At 66.4% G+C, this 11,123-nt stretch overlaps 1 protein-coding gene across 1 annotated transcript; it reads left to right on the top strand.

Moving 5' to 3' along the window:
• Positions 1-3,148: 3,148 nt before the first annotated feature.
• DIPK1B (divergent protein kinase domain 1B) lies at positions 3,149-10,718 on the top strand. Its single transcript, XM_053919160.2, has 5 exons — positions 3,149-3,408; positions 6,210-6,344; positions 8,613-8,720; positions 8,846-9,022; positions 9,430-10,718. Exons 1-5 carry the CDS (start codon positions 3,346-3,348, stop codon positions 10,222-10,224), a joined length of 1,278 nt encoding a protein of 425 aa, XP_053775135.1. The 5' UTR covers positions 3,149-3,345; the 3' UTR covers positions 10,225-10,718.
• Positions 10,719-11,123: the final 405 nt, after the last annotated feature.

The following is an 11,123-nucleotide window of genomic DNA, read 5'->3' as shown; positions in this document are numbered from 1 at the left end:
CGCGTCAGATGGATGCTCCTTTTTACGGCGGAGTGACGTTCCTTTGTAGGGACGGACCACACCCGTGACGTCACTCCGTTCATACAAAGACGCGTCCACTCCCTCGACTGTTCATTATGGGGGGCTCTTTACCTGGGCTTCTGCAATGACAAGGAAAGACCTCTGTCCGGGGCACCCGAGGCCCCAGGCCCCTCCGCCCCTCCTCCCCACCCTCTTATGGGCTTCAACCCACCGGAAGCGCGGACTCTGCGAGAGGGAGGCTGTGGACATAGAACAGGACGCTGGCTGTCGCTCTCCTTCGGGCTCTTGCAGCCCGTTGCGCCGATCACCTGCATGTACAAGCGTTCACGGTGCAGAGTGCAGGCTCCACGGTGCGGCCCCCCACCTGTCGCCTCTGTTCCCCTGCCTGAAACTGCGTTCCTCCCCACCCCACCCCGCCCCTGCCCCCCCAACATCACCATCCCCGGGCCTGAAGGCATCCCCACCACACACGATTCCCCATTCTCCACACCTCCCTGCATACCTGTCTGAAGGGAACTGTGTGACCTCTGACCTCAGCCTAAAGGTCATCAGTGTTCTGAGGTAGTGGGATGGGCTACATCTGGAAGGGCAATATGCCCAGGGGACGGAGTCCCCATTTCTCCGTTTCTTTTTCCCTGTGACAAACTTTAGACATGTTGCTGTCCAGAAGACTACATTTCCCAGCCTTCTTTGCAGCAAATAGGGCCATGTGACTAAGCTCTGGCCAATGGGATGTGAGCAGAAGAGCTGTGTGTTTCCAGGTCCTGTCTTTAAAGAGAAAGTCAGGGTCTTCGCTTCCCCTTTGCTTTTCCTACTTGCTGGAGGGTGGAGGTGATGGCTGGAGCAGAGCAGCTGTTCTGGGCTGCAAGCTGCTATGTTGAGGACACCAGTGCAATGTGGCAGGAGCCGTCCCTGACAACGTGGGGTCTCTGCATCAGCCTGCAGAAGCTCACACGTAGTGCTACACGGAAGATAAACACACTTCCCTCTGGATTGAGCCCCTTCTAGGTTGGGGTCCCTTGATGAAACCTGTTATATTTTCATGGGCCCCTGGGCCGTTTCCACTGATGCAGCCGTCTGGTCTGAGCAGTGGGTTGGCCAGTGTCCACCCCAGTTCCTGTCCTCCCAGAACCTCAGAATGTGCGTAAGGGGACAGTGCACGGGGGACTGACCCCCAGCTGCAGGCACACGGGCTCCACCAGACGCTGCCCTCCTCTCAGGCTGTGGGCCGTGCCTCACCGCCTCACCACGGTGCCGCCATTCCAAGCCAGCCACACACTCGTGGCCCCTGAAGCTAAGCAGAGTCAGTTTCCGCTTCATCGCAGTCCGCAATGCTGCCTCTTCTACTGCAAGAGCCGCCCAACAGCGGGCTGGGGGCCAGGGGGCAGAGGCCCTCCCTCACTCGCCCTCTGCCCACAGATCCCCGCAGAGCTGGCATGGCCTTCTCCCCAGTTCGCAGGAGGAGGTTTCCGACTACCCTCGTCCCCCACTCTGGGCCCACACACTGCAGTCAGGCAGCCCGGCCCTGAGTGTCTGCCCCAGAGAGGAGGGGGGCGGGGGTATCTAGGTCTTTTTGTCCATTTAAGATTCTGCCCTGACCTTCCTGAGAGGATGCCTCTGTTCTCCCCTGCGGGGGTCCTTTGGGGACCTAGGGGACACAAACTGAGTTCTGGGCCACCACCTGGGCTCTCCTGTGGGACCAACATGGCCCAGGATCTGAGGACAAGGACCACTAGGCTGAGGACACCGAGTGCCCGAGGGGGCCAAGCGACTCCACGTGTGGGTGGCGTGGGCTCGCTAAGAAAATCCTTGCGGCCCCGGGTGAGGCAGTGATGTGTTAGATATGATACACGAAACGCACCAACTGTAAAAAGAAAAAAATGAATAAATTGGACCACAACGCAATGAAGAGCTTGTACTCCATGTAAAACACTGTTAGGAAAACTGAGAATACCCACAGACGGGGGGTGGGTGACCTCTGCAGACCACCCACTGGACCGCGTCCTGCTATTCCGAAGGCACCAAGAACTCTCACAACTCCGTAACAAGGGAGCGACACAAAACACGGGCAGGAAACTGAAGGGACACTTTACCGAAGAAAGTTTCCAGGTTGCAACTGAGCGCATGCAAAATTGTTCAGCACCGTGGGTCAGTTGGAAAACGCACGTGACAGGCCACAAAGAGACCGCGCACACCCTGGGGACCGGCTAGAACTCGGGGCTGACAGCGGGCAGCGCTGCCGGGCCGCGGGGCGGCCGGCCTCCCGCGGCCCGCGGCAGGGACGAAACCCCGAAATCCCCGCAGCTCTGCACAGGCGCCTGAAGGCCAACGTTTACGCAGCTCTGCTCCCCATCCAGAATCAACTCGACCGTCCTCCGGCGGTGAGGGGCTGAAGGAACCCAGCATCCGTGCCCGAGGCAAGGGAGAGGAGCCGACTTTCCAGGGCGCTCGGCCCAGGGGCGAGGGCCGGCAGCCAAGTCCATCCCGCCTCGCTCCACTTGCGCGCCCCGGAGGCGACCGCGGAGCGCGCGGGCTGCGGGTCGGCGGGAAGATGGAGCGGCGTGGGTGGGGGAAGGGACGGGTCCGTATCCGGAAGTGCCCGTGCCGGCCAGGCCGGGCTAGTAAACAATGCCGAGCCGCACAGCAGGAAAGGTGCAGGCGACCGCAGTCCTTTAAAAATGCAAGAAACAGGCAAACGCTGCCACGCCGTCCGTCGCCCCTCCAGGCCGGGTGGTTGGCGTCGGCCGGGTCTCCAGACCTCTCCCCGGCAAGCCCGCGTCCCGGGGCTTCTGTCCCGCCCGACCCCAACCCAGCGGTCCTCTGCGAGCCGCCGGACTCGTTCTCCTGCCCCTTCTCTGACCCGCGCCGTGACGGTCCCGCGTGTGATAGCCTCGCCGCCGCCGCTCCAGGGCGCGGGGCCGGGCCTTGGGGGCCCTCCCCGTTCTCACCGGGGTTGGGGGGAGCGCTGGGGCGGACGAGGAGGGGTGGGGCGGGGCCGCGGGCGCCTCCATCCCCACCGCCGGTACTGCAGCGCTTCTCTGCGCCCTCGCCGTAATTCCCGCCCCTCCATCCCTGCTCCCCCTCCCCGGCGCGCCCCCTCCCCAGTCCTCCTTTCCCCTTCCCCTCTCCCGCGCGTCCTCTCCCCAGCCCTCTTTCCCCTCCCTTTCCCTCGCGCGCCCCCGCAGCGCCCCCTCCCTTCGGCCGCCGGCGGAGGCGCGCGCCCTCGCGGGGACGCGGCGGGCGGCGGGAGCGCGGCCGTTGCGGGCCGGCCCGCAGGGCTGAGGGCGAGCGGAGCCCGGCCCGCGCACCGGCCCGGTGCCCACCATGCGGCGGCTGCGGCGCCTGGCGCACCTGGTGCTCTTCTGCCCCTTCTCCAAGGGCCTGCAGGTAGGCGCGCCGCGGCCCGGTGCCTACCCCGCGCGTCCTCGGTGCTCGGGCGGCCGCCGGGCGCGTGGCGTCCGGCTCTGGGAGGGGGCTGGGGGGCCGGGGCGGATTCGGGACTCAGGGTGCATGCCCGCCGGGGCAGCTGGGAGGCCGGTGTGAGCGGTGTGGCTGGGGCGAAAGGAGGGGCCCGACGGCGCCGGTGCTGCGCCCCTGCTCCCAGCGCTGAGGAAGGCCCCACCCCCTCTTGGGCTGGACCTTGCTCCCCAGGGCCTAGAAACCGACCAGAAAGCCCCTCTTTCCTCTACTTAAAGATAAGGTTGGTTTTTCTGTTGTGGAAAACTCGGGGCACAGAAATACCCCAAGGACATTCATAACCTCCCTCTGGGTCATCCCCCTAACAACCCGCCTCCCCTGACCCCACGTTGACCTTGCACTAGACGCGTTTTTGCCAGGGTCCTCCGTGTGCAGGGGAGGCCCAGGCTGCCTTGGGTGCCAGCCTCAGGGGTGGGGGGCCTGTCACCTCTGGCTTGGGTGACAAGCCAGACCCTGTCAGAGAGTGAAAGCATCCCGCCCCCACCGCCCCACGCGCAGTGACTGTGATGCCCATGGCCCAGCCCTGATCGGAGACTTTCTGGGGCCAGGGCGCCAAGGTTCCTGCAGGGTGGCAGCTGGGGACTGTGCAGGCTCCACGTCTGTGCTGGACGCCCTCCCTGCCTGCCCCCTGGCCTCAGGGTGGGTGGTCTTCGCCCAGCATTGGGCAGGTGGGGAGCTGAAGGGCCTGAGGTGCCCCCTCCCCTGGGGAGGTGGCGTGTGCCTTGGCCCCCAGCGCTGCTGGAAGGCCTTGAGCCTTGCAGGGCAGCGGGGAATGGCTGAGGAGCTGGAGAGGGACTCCAGGGGGTTCTTGTGGTCTGAGCTCTGCCCCGCCCCCGCAGAGTGGCAGGACTCACTCTGAGCCTCAGTTTCCCTGTCTGTGCTTGAGGGAGCCAGCTCGCAGGCCACAGGCCCGTGGGCTGTTACTGACCTCTGAGCCGCCCTCCCCACCCCCACTAGCTGCCCTTCCCCAGGAGGAAGGCCTGTCCTGGCCCAGTGGCCCTCAGGGGCTGCTCCTAGAGGTCACGCCCACCACCACAAAGACCTGGGGGTCAGCCAGACTTAGCCAGGTGGCCTCGGTGTACCTGAAGGGCCACCAGGCAGAGGCCTGGAGGGGTGGGGGTGGGGGAACCTTCTGTGTCTGGGGCCCCCTGCAGGCAGGCTCCTGCTCCTGCAATCGCCCTGCTCAGCCTGGTTCCACCCCCCGGCCCCCAGTCCAGACTGCCCTCTGGACCCCCAGGACCCCAGCGATGCTGAAAGCCCACCCAGACCCTGCCCCCTCACACCACCTTGGGGCGTGGTGGCCGCCAGCCTGACGCCCTGGACCCTGTCCTGCCACAGCCCTCCCCAGCTCCCCTGCACCGCACCCCCACACTGCGCTCTGCTTTCCTGTTTTTCCTTTGGAACAGATCTGCCGGAAACAGGCGCCGTGGCGGGAGGAACGGGCCCCCCCCCCCCCCTCTGCTCCAGGGCCACTCCAGTCCCCGCGGCTCCTGTGGCCGCTGAAGTGCTGAGCCTGCCCCCTGGGTTCTTGGGGTCCTTCCCCTGCAGCCCCTCCCGGGATGGGCAACCTTGTGAGTGGGTGACAGGAGGGGCTCCCCTGCCTCCCCTGGATGAGCCATAGACACAGCTGTGGCGCTGGGGCCCTCATGCCCTGTGCTTCCACTTGTCACCTGGAGAAGCTGCCAGCGGGGCAGAGCCCTGCACGAACACAGTTCCTGGCCACCCGGACTCCCGGGACCGAGCCTGTGGCAGCGAGGCCAGGGTGGCGTGTCTCACTAAGATTTTGTTGTGGCAGATTACACATAACACAAAATCGGTCCTCTGGACTTGCCCACGGCTCTGGGCACGGCTCAGCGGCATCAGGGACAGTCACACTGCGGTGCATCCGCCACCACTGTCCTCTCCAGGACGGCCCACCTTCCCACACGGACGCTCGGTCCCCATGGAACACTCCCACCCCTCTCCCAGCCCTGGCCCTGCCGTCCATCTCTGAATCTGCCTCCAGGGACCGCGTGTGAGTGGGACCCCTCAGGGTTTGTCTCTCTGTGACTGGCTTATTCCACACGGCACCTGGACTCCAGGGTCCCTCTCTGTCATAGCAGGAGTCAGGATTCCCTGCCTTTTCAGGGCAGGGTAGCATCCCACCGCCTGAAGGGACCGCGGTGTTAGTCCAGGCCTGTGTCCGTGGTGCCCAGATGTGTCCCCGCTTTGGCTGTTGGCAACACAGTGCTGGGACCACGGGTGTGCGAGGCGCATCTCCAAGGCTGGCGGGCCCAGCCCTCTGCCCCGTGGGCTCCCAGGCCCGCCCCCCGCTGCTGGCCTGGCCCCGGCCCAGCAGGGGCCCCCCCTCTGCTGCAGAGGTCAGTGTGCGTGGCTGCCCTTGCGAGGAGGTTACCTGTCCTGACGTGAGGGCAAGACAGGAGGCTGCTGTGTAGAAAGTGTCTTTGTTCAGCGAAATAGAGTCGACTCCCCTGGATCACCGCATTTTGAAACTGGCTTTGCCCGCCTGTGTGTGTAAAGGTCTGGGCACCTGTCCCCCACCTCCACTGGAATGGCTGCGCTGTGAGGGGGGAGGGAGACCAGAGGAGACCCCAGAGTGTTCCTGGGTGGGGGGCAGCTCCGGACGCTGGGACGGGGCAGGGCTGATGAGAAGCCTGGGGGCGACGCACCCGGAATGTGGCGCTTCCCTCATGTGCTGCCTCTCCCGGCAGGGCCGGCTCCCGGGCCTCAGGGTCAAGTACGTCTTCCTGGTCTGGCTGGGCATCTTCGCGGGCAGCTGGCTGGTGTACGTGAGCTACTCGTCCTACGTAGAGCTCTGCCGTGGGCACATCTGCCAGGTGGTCATCGTAAGTGTCCCCTGGGGCTGGGGGCATGGGGTGCTCTGTCCCCCCCAGAGCTGGCCCCCAGGCAGCCCCTCTCCTTCCTCAGAGACCTCACAGGTGGGCTTTCAGGCGGCTCCTCTGGCTGGGGGTGGAGGAGACTGGGGCAGCCACACGGGAGGAGGGCAGGACTGTGGGGAGGCCGCTGCTGGCACCCAGGAGAGCACGGCTGGCTGGCCGGCATCCAGGGACGCACAGAGGGACAGGCTCCGGATGTTCGGGAGGGAGACAGGGACGGGCAGATGCTGGGGACCTCGAGGGCCCCTCCTAGAGACAGGGAGCCATCAGAAGAGGCGGCAGGGAGAAGCCGTGGTCTGTGGCTGAGGGGAGACCTGGGCTTTGAACTTGCCTGAAGCTGCCCCACACCAGCTGGGCGGCCTGGAGTCCCTGCCACGCTGGAAGAAGCGGGGGGCACCTGTCCTGGGTTCTGGGTGGTGACTGACGCCTGCCCAGAGGCCTCAGGATGACCCACTCTGGACAAGGTCCTTCCGGCCAAATTTGGGAAAGGTTCTCGGGTTGTTGGCTGAGGACCTCCTAGGGGCCCAGCAAGTGGCGGGCGCCAAGCATGCCGCCCTGGTGCTGGGGTTGGGGGGCAAGGCCTTCGGGTCTGCCCTCCGTTCTTGGATGCACTTGTTCACTCCAGGCGAGCTCACTGGTGGCCCGTGGGGGCCAGGCCAGAGCTGGGCACAGACATGTGGCTCGGCTCTCACAGTCTAGGGGGCTGGGGGGCACAGGGCAGACGTTGGAGCAGAGACGGAGATGGGGCCTCGGCCCCTGGGCGGAGCCGGGAGGCCCTGCTGGGGGGCACCTCTGGTCGGGGGGGGGGCGTGAGTGTGGCTGGGGGGGCCGGGGGGGGCGGCCAGCCCGAGGGCCGTGGGGAGCAGGTGCTCCACTTGGAGTGGGGGGTGCACCTGGGAGGGGGTGAGGGCCGGGGTCTGGCCGTCAGGGAGCAGCGAGCACATGATCAGTGTTGCAGACGTTTCCGAGCACTTCCTGTGTGCCACAGACCCCCCCCCCCCCCATACCACCCCCCACCCCCGCGTCATGCAGAGTGCAGAGGGGGCTGCTGGGGAGCAGAGGGCGGACGTGCCCTCTTGCCAGGGGGAAACAGCAGCCCGTTTTCTCAAGTACCCTGGCAGGGCCAGTGGACCCTCCTGAGGCCTGTCCCCAGGGCTCTGGGGACACCTTCTTTTCCAGAGGAGACCGGCCTGCCTTGTGGGGCTATAGGCCGCCTCACAGGGGTTCCACAGCTTGTCCCAGGCCAGGCGTGAGGGCAGGACCCGGGGTCCAGGATCGGGTGCTCGCAGGCCTCTGGGTGCTGGTCCAGGCGCTGCTCACTGGGCCCCTGCCACGGCCCAGTCTGCAGACAGGAGACAGGCTAGGAGGGGACATGACTTGCTCTGAGCGTGACGAGCCACAGGGACCACGCCAGGGTCTGGAGGGCAGAGCAGCCCCCCTGTGCCCCGGGGCAGCTCCCTGCAGGGGGTGGGACGGAGGAGGTGCGTGGTTTGCTGATTTCCTCTCTGTCCTGAGGACCATGGGCCTCCACAGCACAGCATGGGTGGCGGGGGGGCACCTCCTTCCCAGTTCACACGTCTGAGTCCAAGGGTCAGCCTCACCCCTGCCCTCCCTCTTCTGCTGTTGGGTGGTGCTGGCTGTGTTCTCGCACTAGCCAGGGCCTGGTCTCCATGGCAACTGCGAGCTCATCCGGGATTCTTCCACAGGGACTTCCCCCCAGAGGGAAGGGCCAGCCCTGTTGCCTCCTGGCCTCTGGGGTCCTGCTCTGGGCAGCCCTGGCCCGAAGGGGCAGGGGCAGCAGCTCCTCTGGAGCTGACAAGAGTATTGCTGAGGGCTCCTCCCGGGGCAGGGGGTGGGGGTAGGTTGCAGGGGACAGACAGCCCCCCCACGCCACCGCCGCATCACATACACAGACTCTGCTGCTCCTGTGGCAGCCACCAGGCACAGGCCACACTGGGGCAGGGGGCTGGCGGCTCCCAAACCCGGGGGGCATGAGGCCCCACCAGCGGGGCCGTGGGGTGGGGGCCGTCTGGCCACTCACTGGCTGCGGCGTCCTGGGGCCCCTGTGACGGGTGCTGTGGCCCAAGAGCCAGGGAGCCGCTGGCAGACAGGATGAGGGCCTCTGCCTGCCGGCCTGGGGGTGCAGCATGTACAGGGTGGGGGAGGGCTAGAGCGGCCCACGTCCCCAGCCCTTTCCTGGCGTGCCCCTCTCCCCAGTGTGACCAGTACCGGAAGGGCATCATCTCCGGCCCCCTCTGCCGGGACCTGTGCACCCTGCGTGTGCTGGAGTGGAGGACCTGCCTCTCCACTGTCCCGGGCCAGCAGGTGAGCTGGTGGGCCTGGTGGGGCCGGGCTACCTGCGCCCCCCTCCATGGTGTGTTCAGGGGTCTTGGGGGACCAGGTACAGTGGGAGGGGTCTTCTACACAGACGGTCCCTGTGGCCCATCCAGGTGTACAGCGGGCTGTGGCAGGGCAAGGAGGTGACCATCAAGTGTGGCATCGAGGAGGGCCTGGACTCCAAGGCCGGGTCGGAGGCGGCGCCCCGGCGGGAGCTGGTGCTGTTCGACAAGCCCACCCGGGGCACCTCCATCAAGGAGTTCCGGGAGATGACCCTCAGCTTCCTCAAGGTCAGTGGGCTCTTCCGGGGGCTGTGCTCAGGGCAGGGGCGGGCCAGGTGGGAGTCTCCAGCTCCAGACGGAACCTTGCCCAGGACCTCCTGCTGGCCCCATGTGTGAAGAGGGGCTGTGGCAGGAGTGGGGTGGGAGCAGGGAGTGACTGGCCCCACCCAGCAGGCTCTGCGCTGACGTGTCTCCCCACCCCAGGCCCACAGGGACAGTCCCTCGGAGCAGCTCCAGGAGACGCGGCAGGGTGGGCCGTCAGGGTGGGCTTCAGGGAGGTGGGGTCGGGGGCTGGGCTCCCCTGAGCTGTAGGGCGGTCCCAGGGGCAGGACAACACCAGGGCCCGCATCCTGCCACCTTGGCCACGCGCCGGCCCTGAAGCCACCGTCTCCCTTTCTTTTGGTCCCACACATCAGGCGAACCTGGGAGACCTGCCCTCCCTGCCCTCGCTGGCCAGCCAGGTCCTGCTGATGGCGGACTTCGACAAGGACAACAGGGTGTCGCTGGCCGAGGCCAAGTCGGTGTGGGCCCTGCTGCAGCGGAACGAGTTCCTGCTGCTGCTGTCCCTGCGGGGCAAGGGGCACGCCGCCCGGCTGCTGGGCTACTGCGGGGACCTCTATGTCACTGAGGGCGTGCCGCACAGCGCCCAGCACGGCGCCGCGCTCCCACTGCCGCCCGCCCTGCACCGGGCCCTGCAGCAGTGGCTGGGCCCCGCGTGGCCCTGGCGGGCGAAGATCGCCATCGGCCTGCTGGAGTTCGTGGAGGAGCTCTTCCACGGCGCCCACGGGAACTTCTACATGTGCGACACCACGCTGGCCAACGTGGGCTACACGGCCCAGTACGACTTCAGGATGGCCGACCTGCAGCAGGTGGCGCCCGAGGCCGCCGTGCGCCGCTTCCTGCGGGGCCGCCGCTGCGAGCGCAGCGCCGACTGCACCTACGGGCGGGACTGCCGGGCGCCCTGCGACAAGCTCATGCGCCAGTGCAAGGGCGACCTCGTCCAGCCCAACCTGGCCAAGGTGTGCGGGCTGCTGCGGGACTTCCTGCTGCCCGGGGCGCCCCCCGACCTGCTCGAGGAGCTGGGCAAGCAGCTGCGCACCTGCACCACGCTGAGCGGGCTGGCCAGCCAGGTGGAGGCGCACCACTCGCTGGTGCTGAGCCACCTCAAGATGCTGCTGTGGAAGAAGATCTCCAACAGCAAGTACTCCTGATGGCGTGGCACAGTGGGGCCTTCGGCCAGGACTTGTGTCTGGGGGTCGCCCCCCCCCCCCCCCCCCGCACTGGGGGCCTTGCCGCCGCCCTTGGCCTCTTTACCTTGTCACCAACGGACAAGGGACAGGGCCACAGGAGCTAGGCCAGTGATCCAAGGCTCCTCCACCGTGCCCCTCCCTTCCCCCAGGGTCCAGCAGCTGGATGGACAGGCCTGGTAGCTGGCACGAGAGGCGGGAAGGGGGAGGGCAGGGCCGAGGACCAGGAGCCTGACCGAGGGCAGGCCAAGGGGACCCACCCAGGCCACGTTGGGTTTTGTTACTTTCAAGAACATTCAATGTGAATAAATAGCTCTTCTGTGAGTACTCTGAGTTCCCCCTCACCCCCTTCCCTGGCCCCCTGCCACCCAGAACCCCACACCTGCAGCAGCTTGGGTATGGAGGGGGGCTTCCCTTGCCTCCTGCACACAGCAGTGCGGGTTCTCTGGCGCTGTCGCGGGGTCCCTGTGGGCCATCCTAGAACCCTGCCTGGCACCACAGTGCGGGCGCCAGAGGCTGACCCGCCCCCAAACGCGTCTCTAACTCGGCCTCTGGATCTGGGGTCGTAAGGTTCCCGCGAGGTCTCTGTGTAAGGGAACCCAGAACGGACAGTGTACAGTCTAGGAGGAAACGCCCCTGAAGACACATTGTCAGAGACAAAGAGCCTTCTAGAAACTGTCAGCAAAACAAAGATGCAAGTCAGAAGCCACTGAGCTCCTTTCACTCACATCCCGTGCACCCCACCCCGCCCTCGGTGAGGACCCCGTGCAGTGAGCCGCCTGGCCCAGGGGGTAGCGGGTGTGCTGTGTCTGCGTGTGCGGCGAGAACTGCAGGACACTACCCCTGCCCCGGGAGGCTCCGTG

This window comes from Desmodus rotundus, chromosome 1 (assembly GCF_022682495.2).
Source record: "Desmodus rotundus isolate HL8 chromosome 1, HLdesRot8A.1, whole genome shotgun sequence".
Taxonomy (NCBI): Eukaryota; Metazoa; Chordata; class Mammalia; order Chiroptera; family Phyllostomidae; genus Desmodus; species Desmodus rotundus.
This window is presented reverse-complemented; position numbering and strand designations above follow the sequence as displayed.